Source organism: Haplochromis burtoni, unplaced genomic scaffold, assembly GCF_018398535.1.
Source record: "Haplochromis burtoni strain Fernald_Lab_line unplaced genomic scaffold, NCSU_Asbu1 Contig_403, whole genome shotgun sequence".
Lineage (NCBI taxonomy): Eukaryota > Metazoa > Chordata > Actinopteri > Cichliformes > Cichlidae > Haplochromis > Haplochromis burtoni.
The window spans coordinates 158,894-176,429 of NW_024582764.1; the positions used below are offsets into that span (position 1 = coordinate 158,894).

The 17,536-nt window shown below is 40.6% G+C and overlaps 2 protein-coding genes across 3 annotated transcripts in view; both read right to left on the reverse strand.

Moving 5' to 3' along the window:
• The window catches only part of LOC102311441 (calcium/calmodulin-dependent 3',5'-cyclic nucleotide phosphodiesterase 1B), a 19,940-nt gene extending 15,862 nt beyond the window's left edge, over positions 1 to 4,078 (reverse strand). Inside the window, exons 1-2 of one of the 2 annotated variants that reach the window (XM_005944335.3) lie at positions 3,799 to 4,078; positions 1,914 to 2,027 (exon numbers count right to left, since the gene is read on the reverse strand). In XM_005944335.3, the coding sequence (XP_005944397.1) occupies positions 1,914 to 2,027; positions 3,799 to 3,851 (167 nt within the window). In that variant the 5' untranslated portion in view covers positions 3,852 to 4,078. The other variant, XM_014340742.2, reaches the window with a different exon arrangement.
• A 4,209-nt stretch (positions 4,079 to 8,287) lies between these two features.
• nckap1l (NCK associated protein 1 like) overlaps positions 8,288 to 17,536 on the reverse strand; it is a 21,113-nt gene continuing 11,864 nt past the window's right edge. Inside the window, exons 17-31 of the mRNA XM_005944333.3 lie at positions 17,286 to 17,418; positions 16,765 to 16,884; positions 16,233 to 16,372; positions 15,474 to 15,605; positions 14,500 to 14,718; positions 14,168 to 14,298; positions 12,814 to 12,911; positions 12,212 to 12,305; positions 11,753 to 11,835; positions 11,407 to 11,487; positions 10,396 to 10,489; positions 10,181 to 10,297; positions 9,497 to 9,606; positions 8,914 to 9,003; positions 8,288 to 8,684 (exon numbers count right to left, since the gene is read on the reverse strand). Of these exons, the coding sequence (XP_005944395.1) occupies positions 8,568 to 8,684; positions 8,914 to 9,003; positions 9,497 to 9,606; positions 10,181 to 10,297; positions 10,396 to 10,489; positions 11,407 to 11,487; positions 11,753 to 11,835; positions 12,212 to 12,305; positions 12,814 to 12,911; positions 14,168 to 14,298; positions 14,500 to 14,718; positions 15,474 to 15,605; positions 16,233 to 16,372; positions 16,765 to 16,884; positions 17,286 to 17,418 (1,759 nt within the window). The 3' untranslated portion in view covers positions 8,288 to 8,567. The remainder of the gene's footprint in view (positions 8,685 to 8,913; positions 9,004 to 9,496; positions 9,607 to 10,180; positions 10,298 to 10,395; positions 10,490 to 11,406; positions 11,488 to 11,752; positions 11,836 to 12,211; positions 12,306 to 12,813; positions 12,912 to 14,167; positions 14,299 to 14,499; positions 14,719 to 15,473; positions 15,606 to 16,232; positions 16,373 to 16,764; positions 16,885 to 17,285; positions 17,419 to 17,536) is intronic.

Genomic DNA, 17,536 nt, shown 5'->3' on the forward strand with positions numbered 1-17,536 from the left:
AAATATTAGCAGAGAAACAGCACCTAAAATTGCAGAAAGCAACATGTTTTTTTTCCACTCTGTTTTCTCTATGACACACTGCATCATAAAATCCTCCGTTCCACACTTCATGGATTGTGTACCTCAGGCTTTGTACATCAGGCTACCAGACCACCATTCCTGAAAGACCACTGTCTGCTGTTAGACACTTACATGGCTGCTGTGCTGATGACACCAAACTTTTCTTATCAGTTTCCTCATCTGACATGCAGGGGAAGGCCTGAGAAGTCAGGAGAAAAAGAAAGTTTTCATAGGACTCTATGCAGTCCTGTGAAAATCTAAGTACACCCTTAGTGAATCCATAGGAAATAAGAAAGTAGGTAGCTATCAGGAGCTAATCAGATCCCCGTGATTAATTGATCATCAGAAGGTGTGGGCACTTCTATAAAGGCACAGGCGTTGTCATTTTGCTGGTGTGAAGCATTCAGGTGAGTGCAACGAAACAATCTTTCCAGGAGATTCACAACAAGGTCAGACCACGCCATGAGGTTAAACACATTACAAAAAACCCAAGAGCTACAGCTCGGATTCTACAGGCCTCAACCAGCATATTAAATGTTAAAGCTCATAACAGTACAATAAGAAAAAGACAGAACAAGTACAGCATGTTTGGAAGGGTTGCCAGGAAAAAGCCTTGTCTCTCCAAAAAGAAATTGGCAGCACGACTTAGGTTTGTAAAGTTGCATCGAAACAAACCGCAAGACTTCTGGAACAATGTGTTTTGGACAGAAAAGACCAAAGCTGAGATGTCTGGTCATAATGCATGCAGCTGAAAACAGTCATGAACAATAGTTTTCAGACTAGTTTAGCAGAACCTGGGCTCTTTACACTCATTGTCACACATGAACTCCTCTATATACCACAATATGCTAGACTCAAATGTGGGGCCATCTGCTCAACCGCTAACTTGGGTGAAATTAGGTCATGCAACACGTCATTGATACCACACCAACAATCTAGAGCAGAATTGCTGAAAAAGAAAAGAATGAAGGTGATAAAATGGCTCAGTCAAAGTCCAGACCTCAACCTGACTGAACTGAGAACTCTGCATAAACACATTTGTCAAACAACTCAAGAGTGGGCCTAAAATTCTCCACAATGATTTGAGAACTGATAAGGTCATATAGACAATAAGCTACCGCATAACGGGGTGTACTTATTTTTTCACAGGATTAGGTATTATTGGGTGAAAACCTTCTTTTTCATATGACTTTCACTGCTAATCCATGTGATTGTTAAAATACTTCTATCAGCCATCTATAGCTAACCCAAAATCCCACTTTCTCACACATGCTGGTTTCTAGTTTCTGTTTGTAACAGTTTCAAAACTAGCTATATCTCTTAGAGAACACTGTGGTCATTTAGTTTAGTCGCAATGGTGAAATGTGCCCCAGATGAGTCACTGTTTAAAGGAATAACTAAACAAAACAGGTGTTAAGTTCTCATTAGGGACTTTAGGGATGTACAAAGGTGAGTTGCCATTTTCAGTCTCTGCACTAAGCTAAGCTAACCTGCTGCTGATTGCAACTTCATATTGTAGCAACATGACAGTGTTATCAATGATCTCATCAAAGTCTTTAAAAAGTACTTTAAAAGTACAAGACAACTCAGAGGAAGATGTAAGTGAAGCTGATCAAACAGACATGAACTGATCTTTTTTCAGTTATAAAAGCTAATCACACAGTAGGTGTCCCATGTACTCCTTGAATAACATCTTTTACACTTATATTGTTTTTCTGGCAGGACTATACTGTGGTGGTTAGTGCTTTCCCCTCGCTGCTTACCCAGGATGTGAAAGCTCAGCACTGATCTACAAAACTGATCAACAATTTTATCTTCTTTTTCTTCTTCTTCTTCTTATAGTATTATTTTACCTTGTTCCATCGAGGTACACTGCCTCTAGTAACGATGCTGTGTATTCCAGGTTCTTTTTGATTTCTTCAAAATCAACATCTTTCTCGTCTAGCTGCTTCAGCATGCTCCTCAGCCTGAAAGTAAACGAAATATTAGAATCATTTTTGTTGCTTGAAAATTGTTGCACGTCTCAGCATCCACGTGCAATAAGTAAAAAGCAGGATGGGTAAACATTAAAGCGCCGTTTGGGTCCAGAAACAATAGCTAAGGAACAAAAATCAGTGTTTTCTGTAACTTATTCTGCCTACGGTGTTATTTTAGGATACAAATAGGAACAGCTTGAACCTGCAGCTCCGTGAACAGGTCTTTGCAGACCGACAGCACTTGTTGTTGTCTTGAGTCAGTGAAATGACGTCCAAAGCGTTTTAACAATCAGTTGAGAAATCCTGATGAACGGAAAAAGCTCATTTGGAAGTGATTTAAGTGCCAAGCTGTCCAAAAAGGGCATCATTAGTGCCAAATTTTCCATGAGAGGAAAGCTTCCCATGGTTAGGCCCTTATGTAACTCAAATTATATCAAAATATACTCCCTGAAAAAAATCATAATTTTGTGCTTTATCTCAATGTTCTCTGAGAACAGCTGCCTCTTTTTGATTTCGAAACTTTTAATCAAATTACGTGCTGGAAGCACATCCCCTCAAGTATAATAGAAAGCAAATGCTCGATGTCGCTCAGAGTGTAACCCACCTGCCGTGTGTTACTGTAACCTCCTCTCAGGAATGAGTCCCAAAGCTCCACGTCTGATCCAGTTGTCATTAAAATCGTATCCTTAGTTTGTAGGACTGGAATCTTTCTGCTGTGATTGTGTTTTCATTTGACTTCTGAAATATATCGACGTGATAATATACAGTATCCGTGCCGCAGATAATTTCTTCAAAACATCTTATTGCGTTGCCCATATGGTGACCAGAATGACTGTGTTCAAACAGCGTAAGGCCGGGCAATGGAGCCAACTCCTGGGGATGAGACGCTCACAGCTTTTCAAGTGTTTATCACGCTGGCAAAGGCTTTTGAAAGCTGTCGAGTCATAAAAATAGCATGCATCTGAATACCACCGCTCACTTTCTATCTCAAGTAATCTTTCATGATAACACAGCCTTTTTTGTTTCAACTGTTTGCGGCAGAAGAACCTTTGACAGGACGTTTACAGGAAATTACTCCTCAAGTGCACTCGTGAAAGTGTGTTTATAGAAAAAGATGACAAATTCTCCTTTGGCTCAAGCATTGTTGAATCTACACATCTACACACTGCAGAATGTCATCCTCTCCAAGTATAGATGAGCACAAGAGAATGGACTTAATGGCATCTCATTTGCAAGCACAAATTAATAAAACAACGTCACCCCAACCCCCACCCCTGTCCGCACTCAAAACCCCACAAGGTTTGGAGCTCTGAACCCTGCTCAAACTAAAAAACAGATGAGTTCACCAAAACAAAACCACATGACCCACCGCTTCTGCAACAGCTACCTCCTTCAGCAAAAGCGTGGGCAAGACAAGTGTTCACACTAGGAGTAAAACACGTTTCTCCTCTCATGTCACTATGTATATTTGTACGACCAAAAGGTTAAACGCAAAATACTTGTTGAACTTAATTAGAGCAAATACGGTGTGAAACATGTCAAACCATAACCCTCTAACTCCGAGTGTATTTTTGAGTCACACATTTCCACTTTTGCAAAACAGAAAATCTCCTGCATAGAAATGCTGTGCTGCTGAACGTTATTGTAACAAAAAACAAACAAAAGCAAGCATGTTTGATAAAGTCCTCTTGCCCTGTCCATGTAATCAAATAGAAGCTGGAGTGTGTAGTGAACTAAACATAAAGTCTATTAATTGTCTTACCTAGAGATGGGTATCTGGAGCTTTTTCTTACGGATTCGAACCAGTTCAGCCATTCCGTGCTCAAGCTGTGCTCTGATGGACCCCAGAGTTCAGTAAAAAAAAAAAAAAAGAAAGAAAGAAAGAAAACAATGCCAATAAAAAAAAATAAATAAAATGTATTTTAGGGAACTAGTAAGCAGAAAAGTTCTGCAAACTACCAACGCAAACTTTATGTGTCCTGAGACAGACTTCTGTTTCAACAACTCTCCCACCCACTTCTGGGGGAACCTACTCCACTTCTCTCTGATTGGTTAGGCGGGCCCAAACCGTGTCAGTGTGTGCACATGTGTGTGTGTGTGTGTGTGTGTGTGTGTGTGGTGTGTGTGTGTGTGGTGTGTGTGTGAAGAAGAGGAGGATGCAAAGAGAGAGAAAGCGTGCAAGAGAGAGAGAGAGAGAGAGAGAGAGAAGAGTGAGGGGGTCTGTGGGCGTGTGAGTGTCTTTGTCAGACCATGAGTGTTTGTGTATATGTGTACACCCGTTGTGTGAGGTGTGAGAGAGTTGACCTCACTCGCTGATGAAGTGTTGACTGCAAGGCTTTCAAGCAGTGTGTACTCAAATCCCAAATGAGAATTTTCCACCGGCCGCAAATCAGAGAACTGCACAGAGAGTCTTTCAGTGAAGCCCACCAGAGCCACTCAAACCAAAACATATAAACAAAACTTGTCCTTGAAAGCCGTCCGCAAAAGCGCAGTAGGTTAACTGCTGTTATTGGTGCAGCTATGCACAAAAATGTGCCATGTCTTTAAACTGATTACTTTTTTGCAATTGTTGCACAAAATGTAAGCTTCAAAAACATGTGAAATCATCCTAATAATTCATTTCAACAACAGATTTCTTGGTTTCGCTTTACTTACATTTACTAAAATGTGCACCACTGTCAGCTAAATGCGTTGTATCTGCACTAAAAGGGGAATTTTCTGTTTTTTGAGACATTAAAAAGGGCAGAGCGCAAAAGACCAGAGGAGACAGCGAAGCGCATCTCTAAACACTTTTACAGTTCTAGGCCCAAAATCTGTTACCAGCCTTTATTTATAGTAGAGTATTGTGAGAGTTGTGCAATAACGCGGCTTGGGAAAACCCCTGCCTCCGGTTTTTCTCTCTCCTTGGCCGTGCTGCTTTGGCTGCTGGGTCAGACTCACTCTCATGCTCCCATGCTCTTTGACATGACATGGCATATTGTAGAAATGAAGATAAGTAACATCATGTCATATGATTCTCCATCTCCTGTGTCACATTTGGGTATTTCTTTTTTTGTTTTTTTATTTATTTTTTTCCCTAATCGAAAACAGCATCGAATTTCAGATTGTTAAAGAATCAACTTGTGGAAATACCAGAGAGTAGGCTCATATTCGTGCTGTTCTATGTAAATTAAAGGCTGCAGAGGAGTATTTCTTCCGATGTCAATCTTATGTATAACCCTTTGAAAAGAGAATTTTCCTTTGTGTGGTTGCTAGCCTCTTGCTTTATCTTAATGTTTTTTCCCCTCCATTTATCTCTCATCACTCCTGTTTGTCTCTGATGATGACGAGCACGCACCTTCCGATTGCTCTCTCTCCGTGGACCAACCTGAGCCAGTGACTACTTACTCCTGCGCTTCAGAGGGAGAATAAATATTGCGTTTCTTACAGGAACTAAATGTTGCAGAAACAGACCGTGCAGGAGATCACGTAGGGGTGTTTTTGTCTGTTTTTACAACAGAATGTTAAAGAATAAATGAATACACAAACCCACAAAATCTGGTTTAGCGCCACGCTTCACTTGTTTCTGATGCAGTTCTGAAACCTAGTCGGCAATGTGGGTAAGACTAAAGGGCAAAATCAAGCAAACAACAGAATTATTATATTTTTTCACTTTCCTCCAGTTGTGATAGGCACTGCAGAAAGTTTTGGTTCATTTTGCACTAATATATATTTAAATATTATTATCTTTTATCTCAAAAATAACATTTTATTATTATTTATTATACCTCATAATCTTTAGTTTTATACATATTACTTTTTGTTTTCCAGTCTTGATTCGACATCAAGTCATTTGATTCAGCAGTGATGTTATTTCTTAAAAGCCCAAGACTTAAAGCTTAAGTTTAATTTTTTGTGCACACAATCAGGGAAATCTTGAAAACATATTTTTTGCATATTTGTATTGCATTCATGATCCATCCATTTTCTTCTGCTGATCCAACTGAGCCTTGCAGGAGCTTATTCTAGCTTTCACGGGGCGCCAGTCTATCACAGAGCTAACATAGACAAGGTCACACTCACACCTATGGCCCACGTGTTCGTGTTTGGACTGTGGGAGGAAGACGGGGAAATCCACACAGAACATGCTTCACACAGAACGGCCCCAGCCGGTTGATGGATTCCAACCCAGGATCTCCTTGCTGTGAGGCGAGAATGATGCTTGTGCTAATCACTGCACCACTACAGTTTTATAATTCATAATAATTGAATTATAAAAATTTTGATCCACCCATGAAGTTTAAATCCATCATGGAATAAATCCTAGCAAGATTTCCATAAATGTCATAAATATAGCGAGCACTATAAATAAAGACATTACCCCCACTGCAGTGGTGTGAAGGCAGACATATCAGCCCAACGTGGACAAATGAAACTAGAGACACATGTCTGACCACACGGCACAGGGACAAATCATTTTTATGATCAGGTGATCAATACAGTGCATGACATGCTTACTCCCCTAACCTGTGCTTCCACTCTATCTGAATTATACACTTGACAGAATAAATTAATCATTTTTGGGTTGGCAATTTGGGACAATTAATATCAATTAATAGACTATGAAAATTAAAAAAATACATCATATCAACAGTGTTGTACTCCACAATCACAGAATCACAGAATCTACAGAAATTATGATCATAGGGTAAGAACATAAATAAATGCCTTACCATCCCTGTGTTATCCTCCATGTCACAAGGCTGAGATTTCGATCAGCTGCTCCACGTATCTTACACGTTGGTGTCATGACCTCTGGATTGCACCGCTGCAGAAGACCAGCTGCATGTGTGTGTTTGTTGGTTTAAGAGAGATACGAAATGGCTTACACCTCTGTAAGTAAATACAGCATGTGCAATTATGTCATGATGTAAACCAGCCTTATGTGCACATAAGGCTGGTTTATGTTACCTATGCTGCTCCTTGTTACGTCTCCTGTGTATGTAAGCAGTATTTTGCAGTGTGCACAGTATGTGGGTGTGGGTGTAATCCCCTAGTGTTCAGTGCTCAGCTGGGGAGGCTTTGCGTCACCAATACAATCAGCAAGAGAGTGTTCATATCAGGACCAGAGTTTCCACCATGTCCTCAGGGGCTCAGGATAGGCTGTGCAAGGGAAGAGTTCATATGCATGCAAGGTTTCCTTATGCAGAAAAGACACGACGGTATTAGCACTCATTCTTAGAGCATGTTTTTATGTGTGATTACATTTTCATTGTACTGGTAAACACAAATATAGAATTTTGAATCACTAGCAGACATTTAATTAATCTTTCAGAATACAAATAAAAGCAAATTAGCTCCTGGTTTGCTCAACCTGCACTTTGCCTGCTACCATGAATTATGGATAATTTTTTTAAAAGTTCTTTTGATCAAATTTTTCATAAAACAAGCTAAATCCTAAACCAGTGATTTCAAACAGCATCTAGCTCACGTTATAGCAGCATTATAGTGTGTTGTAAACCTTCTATTTCAAAACTGAGTGAAGAGAGAGGAGCCACTCTACTATACAGGCAAAGAAAAATCTCCATTAAATCTTTACGAGTATAAGGAAGAATAAAAAAATAGAAAAGGAAGCTTACAAGGCGGGTAGGTGCTTAATGGGAAGCATGATGAAATAAGAATGAGCAAATCTTCCACCTGATATGTAGCTATTCTGTGGACAAAAGTGATGAAAATATGAAAGGAAAGGAAGGCCGCTTTTCTGTCTAATGCACAGAAAAATATTCCTTCACACGTACAGATTAATTCTGTTCATAATTTTGCAGTTTATTCATGAACATTCATCTCCATAAATGTTCCTCATAGTGGGGACTGAAGCTCTCATGCTCCCGTGACAGGGCTCAGTCCCCGGTGTGCGCACGTACACATAAACACCGCACACAAGCACACACGTCTCCGCTGTGGTAACCAAAGAGACACAACGGCAGCATGTGCCGAATAGACAGGGAGGAGACCGAAGAGAGGGCAAAATGGAAGAATGGCGTGACATGGCAAATATAGTTAGTGCAAAAATATAATCAGTGAGGGCCACCTAAAATTAGCAACAAGCACTTCCAGCTCCGTACAACTGGAGTGCATCATTTAAACTGTCCATGAAATATGGAGAGGACAGGACTATCATCCAGGGAGAGAGGATGAGGGTAAGTGAGGATGGAGGACAGACTGGAAATAGGAACTCGGGTTGAATACTCGTGAAAAAAGGGCAAAAAGCGTATTATTGTCTCTTTATTCATGGAAAGGTTGTTAGAAACAATGTTATACAGCATCTATGTATGCAATGATTTATGTACGATTGGATGGGGTTATATTTTAAAAACATATATTATTGTACTCATGATGTATCTAAAGTATAATACTGAGGATGTTACAAAATCATTTTTTAAAAGGTTATTATGTAAACTGAGCGCTATAACACTGACATTGTCAAAAAGTACAGCACATATTAAATTAATCTGAATAAATGTTAAATGAAAAGTATTTTTAACAAGGTCTTCAGCCCAGAGTCACAATGAAGGACTTGTACACCTCCCTGTAGGCATTTCGGAGGAGAACGTACGGGAAGCAGCTCTCCAGCATGTCTTGGCTCAAGAATGGAGACTCCTCCACGATCTAAGTGAGTGAGGTTTAAAAGGAGTCGTTAATTGTTCAATTATAAATGCTTTGAAGTAGAGAGGCATTAAAGAAGACGCTGCAGGTCTGACCAGTCATTGTAAAGAGAAAAAAATCCTCAGCTAATTAACAGCCACAGGCTTTTCCATTTAGTCAGATGATAAACTTGCAGATTCCTCTCTGTAAGTTCAAAGCGCATGAATGATTCTCTACACGCTGCCACACCTACCATGTGCAGGAGCAGGTAGATGGACTCTCGGTTTTTGATCTCCATTCTCTCCACGTTTTGTCCCAACTGAAGCAGCGTGGATGAGGCCAGCTGTGGAAGGACACGAGGACAAAAAAAGAGACATTTTTGCTGTAATTGTCCTCATTTGTCTTTCGCCATATGACTTTTGCATTTGCTGAAAATCTACGCATCAGCTTAGATGAGTGTTGTCTGTGAAGCTGTTTGTTTCAGTGTTTTCTAACCTTCCGCTCTCATGATTTCTTGCTATGACTCAATTTCCACCTACACCACTTGTTGTAAGGAGAGATAAGAACTGTTTGTGTGTTTTTTCCTTCGCAGACTTAATTATTAAGAATACTTTTAGAGCCCATCGAGCATTTCACATAAAAAACAGCCAACATCTGATAAAAAAGATGCAGCAGTCTAACTGATCTTTTGTGTTGTATATTTGTTGTTTTACTTATTAGCTTTTCAAAGTTGGGGTGTAAACATAGTAAAAGTCAGGATTTAATTTATTCAGTATTGGTTTAAATCATTCAGTATTTGCCCAAACCACATCACAATCAGCATCTGTGTCACTCACCAGGAGAAACTCTTTGAGCTGCTGCTCGATGTTCTTGTTCTGGAGGGTGAACATGGCAGCAGCCAGCTGGTTGATAGCTCTAGCTAAACAGTGGATGTTGTTGTTGTGGCCTAAAGAAATATAAATTTAAAAAAGCTATTACTACCACAGAAAGGATGAATTTGAGGCCCAATGGTTTTGGAAAATTTACTTAATGAACACTTAAGAGGAAGCGTGCTGAGCATATTTCCTCTGGCTTACAGGGCACATTTTTTTCAAACATGTCAATGGAAAATCGAGGCAAAGAAAATAATCTGTGACAAATGCCACTCTGCCCTTTGATGGAAATCTGAGCTATTGCTCCTCTTAATGTTTTAGTCTAGGCACAGAGCCAGGCACTTGGGGTCAGCAGGGCCACATGCCAAGAGTAACTGTATCAATGCACGTCAGACAAAGTTATCTGTAAACAAAAGTCCCTCACAGAAACGTGTTTCTCATTAACTGACATGCTTTGCTTCAGACCATGCCAGACTGGAAAGTATGATACACAGAGATGCTAATACGCCTCATGTTTCAGGGCAGAGTACCTCTTTTACACACTATCAGCAGCCAGTAAATAATGACAGGAAGACAGACAGATTAGCCTGGAGAATAATCTCGGTCAAAAAAACGATAAGCAGCTGAAAGGAACAAATAAATATTCACCTCCGTGTTCTCGGTTGTAGAACGAGTTGGGGTCGAGGGCTAATAGGGGCAGGGACACGGCAATGTAGACGAGTAACAAACGGGACAGCTTGTGCTCCTCGTCAGGGGATGTGTTATCTGCAGGTTTTTAAGTGAAACATATAAGAAAAAAGTTAAATAAGCCATTAAAGTGCAATGCACCATATCGGGGGTGCTGATCATAGTTTAAGTGTTACCTGTCTGCATGCTGCGAATAGCTGCAACGAGGCTAGGATCGATATCACATGGTAGCCCTGCAGCAGAAGCCAGCTCATATATGCTCAGAGTTACCTGTAAGGTCACACAGTATTAGAGACAATAAGTGGATGGTGCTTGAATAGAGTGCATTTAATTTCTTTGCATGCAGCGTCTCCCTTTTTACCCTAAAGTTTCCCCTTTAGGTACACAAAACGATGATTTAATGACTTGCTTGTCAGAGTTCAAATTTAATGCTTCATTTTAAACGTTTAAAATTTCCTGCATTTCCTGCAGACTGTGGGATCCTGATCTGTGCTTTGCATTTCATAACACAGCAATAACAGTTTACTTTCCAAGGAGTTACACTAAGTCAGCAGTGGATGTCTTTGTCTTGACACACGGCGTTTGATCTTGCCCTATTTCTGGTTGCATGCATGGTTGGCCTGTCTGGGCAAAATGTTTCCACTGATGTGGTTCAGAGAGCAACGCTGCAGCAGCAATCAGACTCTCTCACAGAGGCATGAGGGGGCTGCTGACGTCTTTGGGGTTATCCTGGCCCCGGACTGTGGCACGGCTGTCAAGCCTCAATCAGAAGCCAGACGTAAGTAAAGTGAGGGAGAGTTCATGAGTCACAGTCACACAGATTGGTCCAGAGGGAGATAAGGAATTTAATATGTTTGGTACTTTACCAAAATGTTGTTTCTTTAAGCTCCCCAGCTCAGATCTACTGTTGTTCTCCATCTGTTATTTTAATATATAAATTATGGAGCACCCGTACATGCTATATTCTATACTCATAAACAAGTAAATAATGATACATTTGCATTGCATTTGGAGTGTTAATACAATAACAGTGTTCATTTTTTCCACAGTGACACAACCCAAGGTCGATCAGCTGCGATGTGATGATTCACAGGCCATGAAAATTTGATTACTACACATTCGTTCTTGAGTGAGATCTCCATATATGGATGTGTTTTTCTAGCTGTAGGGTAAAAGCTGGGATTTACCTGGATGTCAGCTTCAGGGTTGCTGAAGTCTCTCAGGCACTGAATGGGTCCCGTCAGGTAGGGGCAGTGTTTATGCAGGATCTAAATTATAGAGTTATATGATGAAATATTACTGAGATCATATCTCAAGAAAGAAAAACACCTTTTTATATTAAGAGCTTTTTTCGAGAAGTTATTTTTCATCTATCATGTGTAGTCTTCATTCTAGTGCAGAAGAAATGCCGTTTTAGTGTAAAATTATACCAATCATGGGGAAAAAAACCTTGAAATGAAGTGAAGCTAAACTATATTCTAATCAATTTCATCATAAGATAAGTTATTTTATCATAATCCTGTTGGACATTACATCTTTCAGGCATTCCTGGACCATGGCTCTGAAGGACAGAATCACACCGATGATGGTCATCCTCTTCAGCACGTTCTCTCCACCTAGAGGTGCATATAAAGGACATCGGGGGGTTTACAGCTGTGCTCCTGCAGCGTTTCATGCATACAAGTAGAACGAGCAGACAATCCATGGTTTACATTACTGTGGGCAATTCTGTCCCTAATCATGGCTCAAGTGAACATGCTATTATAAACTATAACAGGTGAACTTGTGAAACTGGGACAAGAATGCCACTCAGGTAAAGGTGGTCAACTTACAAGATTATACACAGAGTTTTTATTTCCTGTTCAGTATATTTTTAACATTATCACGATTATTATTATTATCCATCCATTGTCTTCCACTTATCGTTGTTGTGTGGCTATGTACATTGTTAAATCGTCATCTCCTCGCTGTGCTCCATCCTCCAGTTCTCACCTGTCAGCCTCTTTTTCAGATTGACCATTTCCTCAGGTTTGTCAAAGTTGTTCTTCATTTGTACCAGGACATCCATGTTCTCAACCACCATTTTCTACCAGCAGAGAAGGAAGAAAAATAAGTGCTAACAGTTGGATGTTAAAACAGGGAGAGGTCAAAGGTGTGAAAGAGCTGTGTGGCAGCATCGTTTCATTTCAATCATAGGTGTAAAGTGGTGAGCCAGTACACCAGTACAGCTGCATTAACCCCTCTCTCATGTGTGAGAGTCTATTGTTTCTCCACCAAAGCATGAGCGAAGACAAGTGTTATTAGTGGTCTGTCTCTCTGCTAGACTACAGAAAAGCCACCAAGGAGAACTGAAACAACTTGGTGAACAGACCTCAAAAGCCTTTATGCAAGACATAAAAAACAGTGCACTGCACTTGCTGCACTGTGTGCGCCGCATACACACAATCAGCAAAAGCAAAAAATGCTGACGTAAGCAGTAAATGCTGATATGAAAGCCACACCTGTGCTTTCCTAAAACAAAATATGCTCATTTACTGAAATACTAAAAGAAAACAATAAAATCGTTGAAACATTTGCACTGATTCATACTGTACCTTAAGCTCAGTGACTTGAGAGGTGATGTGCCACATCAGGTTCTCGCTCAGAAACTTCAGGCCATATGCACCAATTAGCTCTGCCAGAGCCTGTAACTCTGTTCAGAGGTTAATACGAACAATTTAAGGATGGTGAAAAGCAAGGGATCAACAGCAGTTTAAAGCGGTGCCAGATTCACAAAAGAAAGCTTAGATGAAGATGTATTTGTTTCGAGGAGATGAGAAAAGACACTGCTTAAATTTGATTTGTGAGTGTAACTGAATCAGTGAGACAGAAACAACTGCAGCTATTAGGCCGTTCACTCGACTTGACTTCTGAATGAACACGGACAAATAAGGATGTGTGTGGCTGAAATTGGAAGTAGTTCATGGACAGGCAAGTGACTCACTCTGAGGCAAACAGATACTCACTGAGGAGTAAATATAGAGAACAAAGATGTCATTGTGTGGGGGTGTGTTTTGTATCCTGCACATGTTTGCATGCATGAGCCGAGGTCTTTAGCGAAGTGCATATAGCCTTAGTGTAGTCATAAAGAGGTACATTACTCCTTCGGGGTGGTGTGGAGGTGGACCGGGAGGTTGTGTGGAGGAGAGACATGCTGGAATAATTATGAGGTATGGAGGGAAAAGTGGATGAGATGATAAGCAATACTGCAGTTCAAATTATCCAAGCAGGGCCAGAATAAACTGCATGACACAGCGTGTGCAAGAAAGTACTTCACACCGCCGCAGTGACAAGCTCCACATCCTCTTGTGCAATAGCGCTTCCTCTGCATGCCGTCACAGCAGTCGAGGAGACATACGTGATTTTTCTAAACAGAGTGAGTCATCTCATGTACTCTGGAATCACCATCACTAAACTTCCACAGGGGAATTATTTTGAGTCTATCAGGCATAAAAACATGGTTTGGCAAAAACCAATAAAAGATAAAAATGAAGAAAAAAGACAAAAAAATAAATAAATGAAAACGTGTCCTTTGTCACAGGATAAAAAGTGTCAGCTGGGGAATCTGCTTTCAGATTACACCCAAGTGACTGAAATTATTCAGGCTACTGTAGCTTAAGTACAGGAACCGAGTGCGTGACAAGCTCATAATAAAAAGTTGGATATGTTGCTATGGATACTACGGCCTGCAAGTCATTGATAAATGTCTTCTGAATTACCAGCCCGTAACGAACCGGGCAATATAAGACTATACAATATATTTCCAAATACATCATTACCACATTCTTTTTTTTTACCCTCACTTTCACTTTTATTTTTTGTGAAAACAAGGCGATAGCACAAAAATCTGCAAAAGGCACAGCTTGTAGGACAATTTTTAAAATTATAATAATCAAACTCCAGGCTGACCTGATATATCTGAGAACTCCTCTGCTCTGAAACTTGGTTCCGTGTCAGTAACCTGGCTCATAAAGCAGTGCAGCGTAGGACAGTGGACGATGAGGGAGTTGCTAGCCTGGCGCAGAAGACTCTCGAGGAACCTGGATAAAAGGAAAACCCACAAAACAAGAAACATATGGTAAGTGATAGAAGCTCAGCAGGATTTACCTGTATGCAAAGTGGGTTTCTGTTTGTAATGCATTTCCTACAAGTGTCCAGGAATTAATATACTTTATACACGAATCACTGTATTTTGATATGTGTGTTTAAGTACAGTAGATACACCTATACATGAGACAGACCAGTTTGTGTAGAGAGTTGTAATAGTCTGCCCTCCGTGGGAGTCGAGCGGCTGAGTTTGCTGCAGCAGTACACTCTTCACCAGCCGGGTGACGTCCACGTTGATGTAGCACGAGAGGCTGTGCAGATTGGCTACATAGGCTCTTATCCCTGCCAGGAGGTCAGAGGGACGGGTAATCTCCTGGGTGGTCTGGTTGTAATTGGTCATTCTCACGATGATTCTGGAGAAACATGTTTAACCAACGTCACTTGTCATTGGGCTGAAGTGGACTGAGGGTGGACAGATGGGACCTTAAAATGGGTTAAACGAGCCATGGTGACTCGGCGCTGCTCCAGGGCTTCGCTGTCAGTTTTCTCTTTTTGTAAGACCTTCATTCTCTCACTTTCTGTCCTTCACGTTATTTACAGTTTCAACTAATCACTGAAAGCATGCCAATCGCCAAGTGCGCTGATAATCATCAGCTAAGGCAGCGAGACTGAGCGAAGTATATACAGAGAAACACTGGGTTACCCTGGTACCAAAATCTAATCTAAACAGCAATAAGCACTGAAATGATACAGAGCAAGGGACATGATGAATCTCTTCTGAGATTTTAAGCTGGTAGAACACAGCTTGTAATGATGAGAAAGTGGGGCTCACTACAGAGATGGAGAAGGCACTTTACAAGAGCCAAATGAAAAATCAAAGGCTTGCTGGTTTTTTCTGCTCTCTGTCAAGTCCTGCAAAAAAATTATTACTTTTTAGGTTTAATACTTCTGCAAGCTCTATTCATAATAGAGGTGACACTTCTAAACAGAATGCATGCAGCTCCCATTCAACTAATTTTAACATATAGTGAGCATTGTGTTGATATGCACAATGTTACATTTGCATAGCATAAATTAACATTAGATCTTTTTTTGCAATTAAAGCAATTATGTGCATTAGATTTCTGCTCCTATGTGCTCGTATATAAAAACCCGTATCCCCACATACTCAGAAAGACGCGTCTCAAGTTGAGATATGAGGAACTCTGTAGGGACAACGATGTGGTCGAAAACAACAAAGTCACCACAAAGACTGTAGCAGGAGCAGAGCTCTGTCAGCATCAGGTGCAGCTTGTCCATGCTAGAAAAAAGGAGGCAAGAGAGAAGGGAGGGTATAATTGTAAAGACAAATATTCGACAATAACACTGTAAAACATATCTGGTTTATGTGTAAGCTGAGGCTGAGGGGAGGAAAAATGAATTGACAGAATTACAACTTTATTAATGAGCTTTCTAAATTTGGCTACTTACACAATGTGATCAGACGCTGAAAACACTGAAATAAAATGTGATGCCAGTAAAACAGCGCTGTGTGTTCTATCTAAAGGGCGACAATGCTTCGTTTTTCACATTTAAAGGCTTGACTCAGTACCTGACTGATTCACCTCAGAGGGACTTAAAGTCCAAAATCAATTACACCTTGCGAAAGAATACTTTCATCCCCTTTTCCTAATAACTAAAAGCAAGAAATTTGCGAGGCAGTGAAAGAACTGATTTGATCCGATTCTCTTGCGTGATTATGCAACTGCTCTTTGACTTCAACGAGCTCTGCTGAAAAAAAGAAAGCATTTCCAGAGGGTAATAGGGGTGCGTCAGCTAAACTCATTTAGACATACTCAAACCATCTGCCGGTTCAGAAGAGGTGAAAACAAATCATATGGTTGAGAAAGAGATGAAAATAATCAGGGCAAACAAAAAGAAAGCTGACTTGTTAGCGACCGTCCTGTCTTTCCTGAGGCTCTCAGCGCCTGGCTTTTCTTTTTGGACCTCTCCTTTTTTTGGCATCTGCTTTTTTTGCTTTCTGTATCGGGCAGCGCTGATGGTCTCTGCGCAGTGCTTCGGCAGCAGCTGAGGGGTTATCAAGTAGGAAAATGCATGCAAAAAAAGAAAGGAGAAAGACAAAGACAGATTGAGAAAGAGAGAGAAGGAGGGTGGTAGAATTAAATCCATGCAAATATAAAGTGACATCTTCAAAAACACATTATGCAACTTTTCATTCGCATTGCAGAAATCTTGTCAAAAAGTAACCGTTTCATCACATTTTTCTCAAGGGATTAAAGAAACAACATGACTTAATCAAATCCAGAAACGCAGACCTGCCTTATCATTTTATTCAAATTCCCAAGTCTGTTCCCTGCCTCCAGCTATGGCAAGTGTGATTACATTTGGATATGGATTTTGGCAGGGCAAATCTGTTAGATAATTAGTTTTTTAAAGCCTGAAATAGACTGGGACTTCACCTGATCGCAGAGGTTGCGCTGCTCAGCACATATCTCTAACACAACAGTGCTGGTCTGCTTGGCTATCTGCTCCAAGAAGGTGACACACAGGCGCAGACTTCTCTTCTCCATTGCCTGTACCTGGAGACACAAGAAACACAAGTGTGTGTGTGTGTGTGCTGGCACACAAAACACAGAACATGGAGGAAGGTATGTGCAAACATACAGACAGGTACCTGTCAAAGCACAAATACCTCTACACTGTTGAATGAGCTGTTTTAATCAACTTAAGTGCTGCAGACTGAGCTGGGAAAGAGTGTAGATAAAGACAATGCACAAATCTGCACTCATTTAGTCACAACAAAAAGAGGTCTCGATATCTGTGTAAAATTATTAACTTTGTCATCAATGTATAATGCATGCTATAACAGTCATAAACTACGATTCACCACGAGAGCTACAAATCAACAATCATGTCTGCTGTCCTCACCACCTTTAGCTGGTGATTTATAGCTTCCTCAGCAAGATAACTGAACACTGACCTCTTCTGGGCAGAGAGGGTCTCCACTCTGACTGAAGTGAGCACAGGCCAAAGGGAAGGCCATGAGGTAACGCTTCATGGTCACCTCCTCGCTGCTCTGGGTAAACATCTTCTCAAAGACACGAGGGTAGAAGCTGTAAAACAGAAAAAAGAGTTGTGAGAGAAGAGAAGAGAAGAGAAGAGAAGAGAAGAGAAGAGAAGAGAAGAGAAGAGAAGAGAAGAGAAGAGAAGAGAAGAGAAGAGAAGAGAAGA